General features: G+C 41.6%; 1 protein-coding gene across 6 annotated transcripts in view; it reads left to right on the top strand.

Moving 5' to 3' along the window:
* Positions 1–18,445, top strand: part of LOC124124966 (ankyrin repeat and KH domain-containing protein mask-like) — a 239,630-nt gene that overhangs the window by 4,052 nt on the left and 217,133 nt on the right. Inside the window, exons 2-4 of one of the 6 annotated variants that reach the window (XM_048382814.1) lie at positions 3,392–3,451; positions 3,922–4,008; positions 4,567–5,096. The exons of 2 other annotated variants lie outside the window; for them this stretch is intronic. In XM_048382814.1, the coding sequence (XP_048238771.1) occupies positions 3,392–3,451; positions 3,922–4,008; positions 4,567–4,955 (536 nt within the window). In that variant the 3' untranslated portion in view covers positions 4,956–5,096. Of the gene's footprint in view, positions 1–3,391; positions 3,452–3,921; positions 4,009–4,566; positions 5,097–18,445 lie in introns of those variants that run through there. 3 more of the 6 variants (XM_048382818.1, XM_048382815.1, XM_048382816.1) reach the window with 3 other exon arrangements.

The following is an 18,445-nucleotide window of genomic DNA, read 5'->3' as shown; positions in this document are numbered from 1 at the left end:
AAGCTTAGTAAAGTTCATGTGAGTATCAAACCTTGTATGAGTGTGCGCCAGCACATGAATGTCTCGGAAGGATGAACGGTCGTCGGACCATTCCCTCCAGGACGCACATCACGCGACTGGATTTGGCAAGGATACGAAAACAGGTTTGATAATGAACGACGCCGACTGAAGCTGCGTAACTCAGTCAGTCAATGAGTTGTGTTTAACGCCGCTTTTAACAGTATTCCAGTTATATCGCGGCGTGTCAGCTTAATGTGGGAGGAAAGCCCGAAGTGATGCAGGTCTCAGAAGTTTACCACTTTGGTGAAACCCACGAGCACGGTGGGTGCTGACAAACCTAGAAACATAATCGGGGCGAACCGGGATTCGAACCTACAATCATAGGTTTCTGGCGTGCCCAAGGGACGCAACTCTGCACAGCGAATTGCGGCGCCTTAGACGACTGGGCCATCCCGCACTCAGCAATATTCCAGCTAAATGACGGCGGTCTGTAAATAATCGAATCTGGACCAGACAATCCATGCAGTGATTAATATCATGAACATCGATCCACGCAATTAGGATTGATGACATGCATCAACCAAGTAAACGAGCCTGACCACCCGATACCGTTAGTCGCCTCTTACGACAGGCATAGTCACCATTTTCGGCAAGCATGGGTTGCTCAAGACCTATTCTACCCCGGATCTTCACGCCGACACAATGCTTTGTCGCAGGATAAAGTATAGTCGGTGCCTTTGATCTTTTAGCAAAGCATCTTAGAATATAAATAAAGACATATTTTACGCACGATGATGAGGTATATTTCTTTAACCAATGAAGAAGGCTTATTTTTTTACCTCAACATACAATCTGAAACGAAATATGGTAAGGCGGTAGTAAGATCTAGTATCACTCCACACTGTATTATCTTAGAGTGATCGGCACAAGCAGCCGAGCGCCAAACTATGCCATGCTCCTAACCATACACGTCACACTGACGTCATAGCTCGCCCCTTCGCCAGTCAAGGCGTTTCTTGCGTTCCTTGACTGGCAGTGGGACGTGTCACTCGTGTTAGGACGTAAACGGTGGGTAAGTTTTCCGCTTGTACTTCAGAATTTTGTTAGGAAATTAAATGAAACAAACATTGTAAATATTTTAAGATTGATGTACAACAGAATACATTTTGAAGGAATCAGGTGCTTGCTTCACACAATCTTTAGGCCTACACCCAGACGTTTGTTTAGCCTGTCACCGGGGATAACAAACGTCTGGATGTAAACATTCATACCTCGTTTCAACTGAAAAGCTTGTTCTATTTTAATCAGTATATTGCATAATATATGCTTGTAAGTTTGATCTCTGAACTAATAACAATTATTTACAACTGGGACTGAAGACTATATGAGATGATTCTAAATCTGTTCAGTCAAGTGTCGGATGTGTTTTTTCGCTCATATTTTTAAAACGTTGTCCTGCATCATAGAACGGCCAAATGTGTCAGCCATATTATTTTTACACTCAAGGACTGCAGCTTTGTTCTTCGAATCCGGAAAATATTATCAGGAACAAATGTATTTTTGCATTGTTTTTGAAGAATTGCAAGGAAATGTAGAATATATAAGAGAAAATGTGCATGATTCTCATTATTTTATGACTAAGTTAGAACGGACGTTAAATGCGAAAACAATTTGGCGAATGTCACACGGGCAATTGGCATTTCAGTCTTATCACTTTATAGAGCCACATGTTTATTCCCTTCTTTACACAACCAAACACCGTATCAAACATCAAGTAGTGCCGGCGACAGTTTCTGCCTCAGATAGTAAGCTGATCTGTGATGAATGTACTGCCGCATCGCTCGGAATGCTGAATTAGGACAGTGTTGCAAATGGTTTTCCTGACACTGAATTACTACTCTGTTGCACACGCGCGTAGTCAAGTAGACCTGTTGCTATTTTACATTGATTGTATATCATCAAGAAAATGTCATCACTGAAATATTAATCTGTAGCATGTCGTATATGGACGTTTGTAATACTGTGTAGTCCGAGACACCAAACGACGTAAAATGCACCAGTTTCCAAGTCTAGTTAAGAGAGTGTTTGTATTGGGGAGGGTGGGGACTAAAACATCAAGCAAAGTCACTTGGAACAACAAATAATTTACGATAGGTCGCAGCACTCTACATTTAGTAGCCTGTTATCATCAATTGGCAAAGGCAATATGGACCCATCAAGACAGTTGTCGATTTGACGATTTAACAATTGTGTAAAATGCCCATTGTCCACAGACGTTGAAATGCACGAGAAATATATTTTCCTCCAGAATTACACTGGTGGGCGTCATATCCTGGTCAAAATATATATAAGGGTGTGCATCGATTCTCACTCGCAACAAATACCTGAGTATTATTTAAATATGCAGTAGTAATAACATAGCAGGCAATGAAAATTAGAAAACAATGTTCAGTATTTGACCTGTATGAGCGAAGAAGGTTTGCTATTCACAGTATTGATACTCAAATGCAGATATTATGCAACAACGCACCAACTTGCGGGGACCATTTCATTGTCATAACGATTCCACCCACAACTAACGAAGTCAGACTAAAATACTAATCATTCCATAATTGGGAATTAAGGGTAGGTAGCTGATGTAATACCATGTTGTAAAGTTCCAAAATAATAAATGCACATATTCTGTGTATTCTGTGTACAGCAATATAAACTAACATGTTTAGTCCTTAGTCCTCATAATGGTAACATATAAAACCCTAAAGAATGACATATGTCTACTAGCCTAGTCGTTATGATATCTGAACTATTGGGATGTTTGGCAAGGAATATAGGACGAGTGCCAATTTCTATCGCTGATGTAGTAATGTTCATTTTTGTTGTATGTTGTATGATTATATTATTATGACAACAAAATAACAATCTATTCAGTTCCTGCAACTTCAACCAAGAGAAGAGATATATCTCAGAAGTGATAAAAGCAATCTAAATCTAATAAATATAAGTGATTTCCAAAATTTGTCAGTCACCATGCTATGATATATGAATAAGCCTCTACTGCAACAAATGTATTATAAGTTAAGTTCATCAGTGAATAAATTTGAAAGTCACACATTTGTTGAAAGGCAAAAGCTTCTCTGAGGCCAGTAGTTATAATGTTTACCTGCAATATATAGTTTTCTGAACAGCATATATGGGGGTTTTGGGTGGTGGGTAGCCTAGTGGTTAAAGCATTCGCCCTTCGCGCGGAAAAACTGGGGTCGATTCCCCCACATGGGTACAATGTGCAAAGCCCAAGTCTAGTGTTCCCCGCCCAGATATTGCTGGAATATTGCTAAGAACCTGTAAAACCCAACTCACCCAACCCAACTGAACAGCATATTTTGTGTTTCAGCCTCGAACAACTCGAGTCAGGGAGAAAGGGCTGCACAGATGACGACAGTGACGACCCATGGTAGGTGGGAGAAGCCAGCAGGTGGTAGATACTGTCACTGTCCAACTTTGTACGAGATGAGGTCACATCAACATGTGACAAATATAAGCCTGAAAGTTCACTCCACAAACCTTCATATGAACAGTCTCTACAATAACAAATTGATAAATGTAGTCTCTTATTATTCTAATAATTTGAAACAAGTCAATTGTATTGCCAGTACCACCATAAGGCTCAATCCAACAAGCCTGTACAGACGCGCGGCTCAGATGAACAGCAATCTCAATGTTTGTGTTGTATATGTATGATAGGCGTTTGAGTGATTTATTAGTCGCTAGACGACCTTATAATAATACCTCTACTAAGATGAATGGTTTTGAAATTGTATTCATCAGTCAAAATTTTAAAAACCTAAACTTTGTAGAATATCTGATATGTATAATGCTTATTTAGTTTGTATTGTTTTCTGAACAGCATGTTCTGTGTTTCAGCCTCGAGTGACCCGAGCCAGACCGCGAGGACAGCAGTGACGACCTCAAAAAAGCCTGCTACACAGGGTAGGTGGGAGAACCCAGCAGGTAGAAAGCCCACACTTTAATCCCTCCAACAATTAACAAGCTGGGGTATAGACCCGTGAGGGTTCTGACTTGCGTCTTGCATGTCATCGTATTCCAGTTGTGTCAATCGGTGCTCATGTTGTCAACCACTGGACTGTCTGTCTGTACCAGACTCCGCCATCTTATTGCTGGACTACTGCTGAGTGCGGCGTAAAACAACAAACAAACAGACTGACATACTCCAATGTCATGTCTTATAAGATCTATCTAATATTTCCAAACAGCAACTGTACTGACAGTATCATCTCATAAAGCTCAGTCCATCAAACGTTGACACTCTCCATCCACACACAGAATAATGTTACAACAACTGGATGTGACAGAAAGATTCTAAACATTGACCACATAATCCTTGATTACATGAACCAGCTGTCGTCCTTCCCCTTGATCCTTGTGTTGTCAGCCATGTTGGAAGTGGTTGATGACGTACCGTGTCACGTGTCACCACGTTGAGGTGTGAACCATGTAGATGTATGACGAAGATGTCTGGAAGTGTACAGAGTTTACTTTGTGTTACAGCGACTCCATCACCAGCAGACTGCGGGGACCTCTACTACGCCAGCAGGACCGGGAACCTGGAGAAGGTGAAGCGGATCCTGTCTCAGGGCGCGGACGTCAATTGTAGGTGGAGGAGCTGGACACCGGTGATGTGGGCAGCAATGATTGGACACAGAGACGTGGTGGAGCTCCTGGTGAGTGAAGGGGCCGATGTGTCACTGGTGGACGTGAACGGTTACAACATCCTTCACTGGGCCTGTATTGGAGGAGACTTGGTGAAGTATGTGCTGTCTCTGCACGTGGTGGACATCGACGCCAGGAACAACTACGGGCAGACGGCGGCCGACGTGGCGAGAGACTATGGACATACGCGAGTGGTGGATCTCCTCGAGTCCCGCGGTGCTCAGTGACGTCAGTGTCGTGTTTGTGTGGACGGTGGGGGAGACCTGACAGTGACGTGGTGTGCCGTTCACGTCGTCGTGTGTACATATGTCTTTATTTACGTGAAACTGTTTGTTGTGTTTGGAGATGAATAAAACTTGTAAAAACTTTGTCAGACATTTTGTCATTTGTTGTGTTTGGAAGTTCTCATGATCAGGTAAGAAAATTGTTAACTGAGTGTAAATAGAGATGATGTGTGATTGGTATGTAAGCACTGCACCTCGTGATACGTTCATGCATGTCATCATATATTTCTGTGTTAGTTTTACGGCAGAAGTTTGTAATTAATCGTGAAAAACACCAAAAAATATGTTTGTTTACATCTCGCTGCACTCGGTGACGTCAGACCGAGCCGAGGTTCGCCCAGCTGACGTGGCGCCAAATGTACAATGACAGTGACGTCACACTGTCGATGACGTCACGGCATTCCGGCTTAGGTCTAAACACTAAAGCTGCCGGCTGTTTTCTCTGCTAAATACGATATCGGTAATTCACAGGGCGGCACAATGCTGGCTTCACGGCATATGCAAGTACAGCACAGGCCTCATGTGGGCGATATAGATTAACAAATGGAGATGTGTTGCATATTATTGCTGCTGAAATTTAAAAAGAAATATTTCTGTTTGGCGAGATATTTATTTTCTCTCTCCCATTTCACCATTTCAATCAAGCTTCTTCCCAGCGGGTGACACCTTCTTTACACTCTCGTCTCACGACTGACCAGATTCCCAGATGAATTCAGAGCTGTAGGTAGGGTTTGGGTTATTTGTTGTTTTTCACCCAGGGGCAGGATGCCAGAGGGATATATATGTCCCTCCTCTTCAAACCTCACTTTGAAGTCGAATAAAATTCAAAATACATCAGACACGCAGAGACTCGTTTTGTATACTGTGAACGTTCCGCCATATTAGATAGTGATTACAAAATCACATTTCACATGTAGCCTACCGGTAATGAGACGCCTGTAACATTACGCGTATTTCAAACTCAGCTGTGATACATACATCCTTGAATTCCTCATACATTTTAGAAACAAATGACACATGGTCTCTGTCACCAATACAAAGTGCCGAGATCAAATCAAGCAAAATAAGTTAGGTGTGAAAACAACGCTGTGCTCGAAAAACTGCACTTGTTTGAAATGTAAACAAAGCTAAATACGTATTTTACAGTGCAGCATTTTCCCCTTTTTTAGCTATCCATTCGTCTATTCGTTCAGAATATGCATGGGAAGAGAATTATAGGAAGAATTAGGGAATTAAAAATAGATACATTGCTATGATTTGATATTTTTCAACAGAAATTTCTTGGGAGTGTCAAAGTCAAAGTCAATATTATAAGTTCATATTAACAACTTCCATGGATAGCCGTTTCATTTTATTTTAAAACTTAAACTGAATATATTACTTTAACTAAATGGATATTTTGCGTTAAAATATACGCACACATTTCCAGGAGAATTGTCTTGGTCTTGGAATAGTTTTTTTAGGTCGTTTGATAAACACAACAGTGATATCTAACAATTCGCAGGTGCGCGTTGTCACAAACGATTTACGAATTATTCCTCTCGTTTTGTATTATACAATCAAAATGTTCATCTTTTTCTAAATATTGTGATCACAGGATATTAAACTAATTACTTTATTTCTCCAAGAATTGTAAAAAGTGATTAGGGGAGGTAAATATATATTCATCAAAATACCAGTGTCGTCTTTCTCCGACGCTGTCAAAGATATAAAACCAGCCATGACATCAAATAGAACGGTGTCATGTTTTAAGTATTTCATTACATTTGATCACAAGGCTAGTACTCCATTAATAATGGTGCAACATAAGCCAAATTACACTTGACCAGTCAGAAGAATATTGTGATCGAAGGACTAATTAACAGCTTACATAGGGCCATTCATTTCGCTATTACTTCTTTTTTTATTAAATAAGTTTCATCATTTCTTACGGTAATATAAGGGAGTATACAGTTTCAATATCGATATTTGTGTTGGAATAGTTTGGTTACTCGTGAACAAAATACCACGAAAATATACTGTCCTTACCCACATCTAATGCTCACCATGTGACCCGAGTTTAAATAAACTGGAGCTAAGCATAGCTGAGTTATGCCCCCTTTTCTTTTTTCGTGTGTAACCTCCCTGTCGCCTTTTGACGTCATAGAGAAAAATCAGTTTTCGTCATTTACGGCAGGCTATTTTTTGCATTAAATGTATGTCAGGCAGACAGACAGACAGACAGACACACAGACAATTTATTCAATAAAAGCCACTGGCCCAAAATACATACATATGCAGGAATACATAAAGCCTGCGCAAAATGATATTTACATTATTTACATTTGTTTTTGTTTTTATTCTTATAAATTCGCAGTGGATTATTTACTATTTACCCTAAGTTGATGAGCTTTGGTTGAGAAAAATAGATATTTTATATAAGGTATCATATGCATCTGAGGAAATAATAGAGATACAGTTACCGTATTCGACGTAATAAGCGCCCATGGCGATATTTGCTAATTAGCACCCCTTCCGATTGATCAATGTACACAAGACTTATTGATTCGTGTATAATACTCACTCGTGTGTTATATGCACCCTTAATTGTGGGCAATTAAATTCTGGAAAATATATCTCTCATGTATGATACGTACATACTTTCTTTTGAATCATTTCAGGCTGTCAGCATAATCTACTGTACGAAATTTACAATTTTTCAACTCTGTTTTTGTTCTCACCAAAATTATATTCTAATAAGAGCCCACTATTTCCAATTTTGAGAGCGCCCCGGGCGCTTAATACGTCGAATACGGTATGTAATATATTTATCTAAACGTGCATTACCGGAGCTGTAGGATTCACAAATTATTAATAAGTCTTTCTTCATATAGTTAGGCATGGTATCTTCCAGTATTTACTGCTATTGGAAAGTTACTTAAAATCCTTTTTAAGTGAGATGGAAGTGGTGAATTTAAGTAATATTCAACACTTAGTAGCGATTTAAAATGTTTATAGGAATGAGTCAGATAAACTGTTCACATTTACATTCCAGGTTTGCTGCAAGTTGTCAAATAGTCTCTGTTTAAACATGGAAATAAAAACAATCTTATCCCCAACTTCTTGTGCTATCCATGCATATCCAAATCCAAATCTGAATAAAATAGTTTTAATGTGTGTGGCCCAGGTGGTGCGACCTGAATCATCCAGAACAGGTAGCATCTTGTAACACTGATATATGGTAGTCTCTCCGGGCCCAGGTGGTGCGACCTGAATCATCCAGAACAGCTAGCATCTTGTAACACTGATATGGTAGTCTCTCCGGGCCCAGGTGGTCCAGGTGGTGCGACCTGAATCATCCAGAACAGCTGGCATCTTGTAACACTGATATGGTAGTCTCTCCGGGCCCAGGTGGTCCAGGTGGTGCGACCTGAATCATCCAGAACAGCTAGCATCTTGTAACACTGACATGTGGTCTCTCTGGGCCCAGGTGGTCCAGGTGGTGCGACCTGAATCTTCCAGAACAGCTAGCATCTTGTAACACTGATATATGGTAGTCTCTCAGGGCCCAGGTGGTCCAGGTGGTCCAGGTGGTGCGACCTGAATCATCCAGAACAGCTAGCATCTTGTAACACTGACATGGTAGTCTCTCCAGGCCCAGGTGGTCCAGGTGGCCCAGGTGGTGCGACCTGAATCATCCAGAACAGGTAGCATCTTGTAACACTGATACATGGTAGTCTCTCTGGGCCCAGGTGGTCCAGGTGGTCCAGGTGGTGCGACCTGAATCATCCAGAACAGCTAGCATCTTGTAACACTGATAAATTGTAGTCTCTCCGGGCCCAGGTGGTCCAGGTGGTGCGACCTGAATCATCCAGAACAGCTAGCATCTTGTAACACTGATATATGGTAGTCTCTCTGGGCCCAGGTGGTCCAGGTGGTGCGACCTGAATCATCCAGAACAGCTAGCATCTTGTAACACTGATATATGGTAGTCTCTCAGGGCCCAGGTGGTCCAGGTGGTGCGACCTGAATCATCCAGAACAGCTAGCATCTTGTAACACTGATATATGGTAGTCTCTCTGGGCCCAGGTGGTCCAGGTGGTGCGACCTGAATCATCCAGAACAGCTAGCATCTTGTAACACTGATAAATTGTAGTCTCTCCGGGCCCAGGTGGTCCAGGTGGTCCAGGTGGTGCGACCTGAATCATCCAGAACAGCTAGCATCTTGTAACACTGATATATGGTAGTCTCTCTGGGCCCAGGTGGTCCAGGTGGTGCGACCTGAATCATCCAGAACAGCTAGCATCTTGTAACACTGATATATGGTAGTCTCTCAGGGCCCAGGTGGTCCAGGTGGCCCAGGTGGTGCGACCTGAATCATCCAGAACAGCTAGCATCTTGTAACACTGATATGGTAGTCTCTCCGGGCCCAGGTGGTCCAGGTGGTGCGACCTGAATCATCCAGAACAGCTGGCATCTTGTAACACTGATATGGTAGTCTCTCCGGGCCCAGGTGGTCCAGGTGGTGCGACCTGAATCATCCAGAACAGCTAGCATCTTGTAACACTGACATGTGGTCTCTCTGGGCCCAGGTGGTCCAGGTGGTGCGACCTGAATCTTCCAGAACAGCTAGCATCTTGTAACACTGATATATGGTAGTCTCTCTGGGCCCAGGTGGTCCAGGTGGTCCAGGTGGTGCGACCTGAATCATCCAGAACAGCTAGCATCTTGTAACACTGACATGGTAGTCTCTCCAGGCCCAGGTGGTCCAGGTGGCCCAGGTGGTGCGACCTGAATCATCCAGAACAGGTAGCATCTTGTAACACTGATATATGGTAGTCTCTCTGGGCCCAGGTGGTCCAGGTGGTCCAGGTGGTGCGACCTGAATCATCCAGAACAGCTAGCATCTTGTAACACTGATATATGGTAGTCTCTCTGGGCCCAGGTGGTCCAGGTGGTGCGACCTGAATCATCCAGAACAGCTAGCATCTTGTAACACTGATATATGGTAGTCTCTCAGGGCCCAGGTGGTCCAGGTGGTGCGACCTGAATCATCCAGAACAGCTAGCATCTTGTAACACTGATATATGGTAGTCTCTCAGGGCCCAGGTGGTCCAGGTGGTGCGACCTGAATCATCCAGAACAGCTAGCATCTTGTAACACTGATATATGGTAGTCTCTCCGGGCTCAGTTGTATCAGCCTGCACCAGTACTTCACAGCTATTGTCATATATGTAAGCTGTAAAGGAGCTCTACCACACTCACCAAGCACCATCACATTACATGTATTTCTTGACACTTAAAGAACTGATTTGCACACCTTAACTTGAATATCATCAATGATTTAGCTGTAATTAACACCCCAGATTTCAGAGCCATAGCACAGGATAGGAGTTAAAATACTATCAATAATTTTGAATAAATCTTTGCATGGAATATCTGCAAGTTTCTTCTGATATCTATTTATGGCAAACACAGCTTTGAACTCTGAGCAGCTAAACATGTTTGAGCCTGGGTCCACACAAGTTTGGGGATACATAATTCCTAAATATCTGTAAAATGGAACAACATCAATGCTTTCACCATAAAATGACACAACTTTCACAACTTCTTAGGGGACCACCATTTCTAAATACCATTACTTTTGTCTTCTTCAGAATGACTTTCATACCAGTTTGTAAACAGAATAAGTGTAGAGCATCAATTTTCTTTTGTAGTTGAACTGCTGAATATGATACAGATGAAACATCATCTGCAAACATTATTGCAGAAACATATTTTAAAATCTTGTGACATAAAAACACCCTCTCCTCCGCAGTCTTCAAGTTGAATTAAAAGCTTGTTTATGAATAGTATATAAATAGTTGTGGACTCAAAATACAGATTACATTCAAAATATTCAGTTAGTACAGTTGAAGCCCTTACACAAGCACACAGACTTAGATACATTGACGAAATTATATTGAACAGTTTACCCTTCATCCCAACATCATGTAGGCTTTGCAGTAGATTATCATGTCTTATGGTGTCAAATGCCTTTGAAAAGTCAACAAAGAGGCAGTAAAATCTCCCCTTTCTTCTCCCTGCATATTTTTGAGTCATTGCCTGTAGACTAAAAATGTTGTCAATAGTTGAATAATTGGACCTAAATCCTGCTTGTAGTTCATCAACTATGTTATTTTTCTCACAAAAATTCTTAAGTCTCCAGTTTATGATAGAGGTAAATATTTATCAAAAAAGGTTATCAATCAAGGATATTCCCCTGTAGTTGTTTACATCATGCTCGTCTCCAGACTTAAAAAAGAGGGCAAATGATACTTCTATTCTAAGCATTTGGAAACACACCATTGTCAAGTATTTCATTAAAGAGAGCAGTCAATGTAGGTAAAATAATTTTTTTTGTATTCTTGAAATATTCAGAGACAATACCATCAGGTCCTGGTGATTTATTATTTACAAGCTTTTGGATATGTTGTTCAACTTCTTGATTTGTTATAGGTTGATTTAAATCTTCATGTGCCGGGGTATCATCAGTTACATAATTATCTGTGTCTGTTGGTGGAGGTAAGATGGGTTTATTTTCTGAGTGGAGGAGGGAAGAAAAAAGTGCTTCATCCATTCATCAGTTCTAATTCCAACTAGCAATTGTGATTGTCTCCCTTGCTTTAACAATTTCCAGAATAAATTAGGATTAGCTCTTGATTCAATTTGTTTTTGTTGCTGTTGATTTTGATAAGATTGTCTTTTAAGTGCAAAAGTTTTCTTGAGTTTAGAGAGCAACTCCCTGAACACACTAATATCTAAACAATAGTCTCTATGTCCTCTCAGGGCACGGTATTTTTCATTCTTTAAGTTTTTTAGTTCACAGTCCCACCAAAGTGGTTGACTGATCTGTCTAGATTTATCATGGGTTGAAGGAAAACAGTAAATTCTCTTGTTTATAGATGCTGCTTCTTGGTAGACATTCACAAGTCCACAGAGTGCAGTATTAACATCTGTTGAAATTATCTGTTCAATTTCATCTTTGAGGAGGTCATACAAGTCTTTAAACTTGGATTTAAAGACATCTTTATTATCTTCCTTCCATGGGTATTTGTACCAGGGATTAACTTCAAGTTCACTACGCAGAGAATCATCATTGTACTTGTTGACTTGTACATTACTGCAATCATTATGAGCAAAATAAGCCTGCAAAACACTGGGAAGTGATTTGACTCATCTCGCTCACCTACTCCAAAGTCAGATATACGTGGAATGAGGCTAGGGGAAGCTATCATATAGTCCACAGTACTGGCACCATTGTGTGTAATGCATGTATATTCACCTTGCTTGTCTCTGTGACATCTTCCATTCAATATATGTATACTGAATAATTTGCACAATTCAACAAGTCTCTTACTAAAATTGTTGCAGTTTTCAGAATCTTTATTGTTCCTTGGTACTTCAAAGCTGTCAGTTGTGTAATCATCAATTTCCTTTTGGATAAAATCAATGTTATCTTCAGGTATGTAATCAAGGAAGGTTTTGGTCCCAGCATTCAAATCACCAGCAAGAAAGAGTTCCTTTTCTGGGTGATCATGTACAATCTCTGTCAAATAGTCCTCCAATACTGACATACCATCTCTATCTTTATCCTCATAGACAGGCGAGATCTCAGGTGATAGATATGTCAGAATCAAGACTGTATCCTTGTCAATACCTAATCTTGATGTGTTAAATAAGAAAACTACTGTTTTTTCAAAATGTTCATATATCCTTGTTAAATATCCATCAATGACCCACGATTCTCAAACATAAATTGTCACACCACCACTGTATCTACCAAACTTCTTAGTTTTAACCCGAACACTGTTATATGAATGTATGGCGTTATACATATGCATATAACTCCATTTGATATATAGTTATGTCGTTCAGATATTAGGCAGAATTTTGTTCGCTCACAGTTTCCGTAAAGCTGCTAAATAACAAAAATTGTCTCACAGTACTTTTACCAGTGGATGATAAAAAGCGGCGAAATTTCCTGAATAAATTTTAAGACAACACTTAGCAGTATCTTTTGTTCAAACGGATGAATATCTGCAGTTACAGTTAAACCATCAGATAGGAAATTTAATACTCTGTGTAATCATATAGCCGGAGGTAGATCCAGTCCCGCATGAGCGCAATTGTCGCACAACCTGCACTTTTCCGATCTTAGGAAAATGTGCGTCAGAAAAAAACCTAAGCATCCAGCGGGTTAATTTTGATTGTGTTTCCCATGTTTTAAGATACAATATGTATAATGAATACTGACGAGGCACGATGTGCTTTTCATTTGGCATCTATCAGTTTGTCGCAAACACTTTTCCGAATGTAACGGACGTTAAGTGAATTTGGCGATCGGCTGATACACAATCATGTTATTTAACAGTTGTAACATATGCAATCGTTTTATCTAATAGTTATAATATAAGCATAATTTTTATTTAAAGAGCAAAAATTTTAGTTTTTGTTGCGTATTTGATACGCTAGGATTTGATTAATCTGCGTAGTTCAGTTTATTTAATGCGTATTTTACGCAAATACACAGCTTATCTTGAGCTCTGGAATTTACCTTTTTCTTTGGATCTCTGGATCGAGATTGCAGACTAACATGAAATCACAAGACTGGGTTCCTGTCTACCTAAACTAAATCGCGCTAACCTTGCGTGGCGCACCAACAATGGAACCAGTTTAATAAAATCACCCAACTTCCCCCTTACATTCCTACTCTACCAATTATATGATAGTTGATACGAAATTGAATTCAAATTGACAAAGCAATAATTATTAGCTGAGGTAAGTGTATATTCGGCGTCACGGAAGTCATCACTTGATTATAAACAAAATGGTCAGTCGGTTGCGAGTTGTACTCCAAGCATGGTTGTGGTCACCATCACAGTGGGGAGCTTTGACTGGTGCCAGCGACAGCGAAGAGAAATTGCATTCCAATAACAAAACAAGAGGTCCATGGGGCCTGTATCGCTCACCGGGATATTTACACAATCAGTCCATTTGTACAACTGTGAATTCCTATCACCTGAGAATACTTCCAACCAAATGTCAGTGATGGGGAGTGGTGGGCCAGTGATGAGGAGTGATGGGTCAGTGGTGGGGAGTGGTGGGCCAGTGATGGGGAGTGGTGGGCCAGTGATTGGGAGTGGTGGGTCAGTGATGGGGAGTGGTGGGCCAGTGATTGGGAGTGGTGGGTTAGTGATTGGGAGTGGTGGGTCTGTGATGGGTCAGTGATGGGGAGTGATGGGTCAGTGATGGGGAGCGGTGGGCCAGTGATTGGGAGTGGTGGGTCAGTGATGGGAAGTGGTGGGTCAGTGATTGGGAGTGGTGGGTCAGTGATGGGAAGAAGTGGGTCAGTGATTGGGATTGGTGGGTCAGTGATTGGGAGTGGTCGGTCAGCGATGGGGAGTGGTGGGTCAGTAATGGGGAGTGATGGGTCAGTGATAGGGAGTCGTGGGTCAATGATGGGGAGTGATGGGCCAGTGATGGGGAGATGGATCAGTGATGGGGAGTGGTTATCAGAGGTTCATTCAGACCACATAGATCATTCAGACCACTTGGATCATTCAGACCATAGAGGATCATGCACACCACAGTGGATAATTCAGACCAAAGAGGATCATTCACACTACAGAGGATCATTCGTACTACAGAGGATTATTCACACCACAGTGGATCATTCAGACCAAAGAGGATCATTCACACTACAGAGGATCATTCTTACTACAGAGGATCATTCACACAACAGAGGATCATTCACACCACAGAGGATCATTCACACCACATATGATAATTCACACCACAGAGGATCATTCACACTACAGAGGATGATTCACACCATATAGGATCATTCAGACCACAGAGGATCATTCACACTAAAGAGGATCATTCAAACAACATTTGAATATTTCACACTACAGAGGACACTTCACACTATAAAGGGATAATTTACACCAGAAGATCTTCCACACCACATATGATAATTCACACCACAGAGGATCATTCTAACCACAGAGGATCATTCACCCTACAGAGGAAAAATCACACCACATAAGATCATTCAGACCACAAAGGATCATTCACACTATAGAGGATCATTCACACTACCGAGGATCATTCACACCACAGAAGACCATTCACACCACTGAGGATCATTCACACAAGAGCGGATCATTCACACTACAGAGGATCATTCAGACCACAGAGGATGATTCACACTACAGAGGATCATTCAGACCACAGAGGATCATTCACACGACAGAGGATCATTCACACGACAGAGGATCATTCACACGACAGAGGATCATTCGCACGACAGAGGATCATTCACACCACAGAACATCATTCACGCTACAGAGATTCATTCACACCACAGAGATCCATTCAGACCACAGAGGATCATTCACACTACAGAGGATCATTCAGACCACAGAGGATCATTTGCACGACAGAGGATCATTCGCACGACAGAAGATCATTCACACGACTGAGGATCATTCGCACTACAGAGGATCATTCACACGACAGAGGATCATTCACGCTCCAGAGATTCATTCACACCACAGAGATCCATTCAGACCACAGAGGATCATTCATACTACAGAGGATCATTCACACTACAGAGGATCATTCAGACCACAGAGGATCATTCACACTACAGAGGATCATTCACACGACAGAGGATCATTCACGCTACAGAGATTCATTCACACTACAGAGATCCATTCAGACCACAGAGGATCATTCATACTACAGAGGATCATTCACACTACAGAGGATCATTCAGACCACAGATGATCATTCACACTACAGAGGATCATTCACACGACAGAGGATCATTCAGACCACAGAGGATCATTCACACGACAGAGGATCATTCAGACCACAAAGGATCATTCACACTACAGAGGATCATTCACACGACAGAGGATCATTCACACAACAGAGGATCATTCACACGACAGAGGATCATTCACACGACAGAGGATCATTCGCAAGACAGAGGATCATTCGCACAACAGAGGATCATTCGCACGACAGAGGATCATTCACACGACAGAGGATCATTCACACGACAGAGGATCATTCGCACGACAGAGGATCATTCACACTACAGAGGATCATTCAGACCACAGAGGATCATTCACAGTGCAGAGGATCATTCGCACGACAGAGGATCATTCACGCTACAGAGATTCATTCACACCACAGAGATCCATTCAGACCACAGAGGATCATTCACACTACAGAGGATCATTCAGACCACAGAAGATCATTCACACTACAGAGGATCATTCAGACCACAGAGGATCATTCACAGTACAGAGGATCATTCACGCGACAGAGGATCATTCACACGACAGGGGATCATTCGCACGACAGAGGATTATTCACACTACAGAGGATCATTTACACGACAGAGGATCATTCGCACGACAGAGGATCATTCACACTACAGAGGATCATTCAGACCACAGAGGATGATTCCCACTACAGAGGATCATTCAGACCACAGAGGATCATTCACACTACAGAGGATCATTCACACAACAGAGGATCATTCACACGACAGAGGATCATTCGCACGACAGAGGATCATTCACACCACAGAACATCATTCACGCTACAGAGATTCATTCACACCACAGAGATCCATTCAGACCACAGAGGATCATTCACACTACAGAGGATCATTCAGACCACAGAGGATCATTTGCACGACAGAGGATCATTCGCACGACAGAAGATCATTCACACGACAGAGGATCATTCGCACTACAGAGGATCATTCACACGACAGAGGATCATTCACGCTCCAGATATTCATTCACACCACAGAGATCCATTCAGACCACAGAGATCCATTCATACTACAGAGGATCATTCACACTACAGAGGATCATTCAGACCACAGAGGATCATTCACACTACAGAGGATCATTCACACGACAGAGGATCATTCACGCTACAGAGATTCATTCACACTACAGAGATCCATTCAGACCACAGAGGATCATTCATATTACAGAGGATCATTCACACGACAGAGGATCATTCGCACGACAGAGGATCATTCACACTACAGAGGATCATTCAGACCACAGATCATTCACACTACAGAGGATCATTCAGACCACAGAGGATCATTCACAGTACAGAGGATCATTCGCACGACAGAGGATCATTCACGCTACAGAGATTCATTCACACCACAGAGATCCATTCAGACCACAGAGGATCATTCAAAATACAGAGGATCATTCAGACCACAGAAGATCATTCACACTACAGAGGATCATTCAGACCACAGAGGATCATTCACAGTACAGAGGATCATTCACGCGACAGAGGATCATTCACACGACAGGATCATTCGCACGACAGAGGATTATTCACACTACAGAGGATCATTTACACGACAGAGGATCATTCGCACGACAGAGGATCATTCACACTACAGAGGATCATTCACACGACAGAGGATCATTCACACCACAGAGGATCATTCACGCTACAGAGATTCATTCACACCACAGAGATCCATTCAGACCACAGAGGATCATTCACACTACAGAGGATCATTCAGACCACAGAGGATCATTCACACTACAGAGGATCATTCGCACGACAGAGGATCATTCACACGACAGAGGATCATTCACACGACAGAGGATCATTCACACCACAGAGGATCATTCACGCTACAAGGATTCATTCACACCACAGAGATCCATTCAGACCACAGAGGATCATTCATACTACAGAGGATCATTCACACTACAGAGGATCATTCAGAGCACAGAGGATCATTCACGCTACAGAGGATCATTCACACCACAGAGGATTATTCGCACGACAGAGGATCATTCACACTACAGAGGATCATTCACACGACAGAGGATCATTCACACCACAGAGGATCATTCACGCTACAGAGATTCATTCACACCACAGAGATCCATTCAGACCACAGAGGATCATTCACACCACAGAGGATCATTCACACTATAGAGGACCATTCACACCACATAGGATCATTCACACTACAGAGGATCATTCAATCACTTGTAACAAAATACATAATCACGAGGTACTTTACCTTCAATGTCAAATTACAGAACTATCCATCTACCCGAAGAGAATACTTGATACTATCAATACATGCCAACATGATAGAAACACACGTTGTGACAAGGGAAATCCTACAAAACAAAAATGTTGCCAGCGAAATCAATGACTACGTTGACAGACAGCTAGCCTACGTTATTAAATCTGTCAATACACTTTGCTGACAATGAATAGTTTTACCACTCAATAACATGCTTGTTTGTTACAATATCCAAATATGAATCAAGAATAATCTTTTTATTTTTTCTATTTTTAACTTTAAGAATAGAGACAGGTTGAATGGTTTAAAC

The sequence above is a fragment of the Haliotis rufescens genome, unplaced genomic scaffold (genome assembly GCF_023055435.1).
Source record: "Haliotis rufescens isolate VD_foot unplaced genomic scaffold, xgHalRufe1.0.p SCAF_41, whole genome shotgun sequence".
NCBI lineage: Eukaryota > Metazoa > Mollusca > Gastropoda > Lepetellida > Haliotidae > Haliotis > Haliotis rufescens.
Note: the sequence above shows the minus strand (reverse complement) of the source record. Positions and strands in the feature narration are given on the sequence as shown.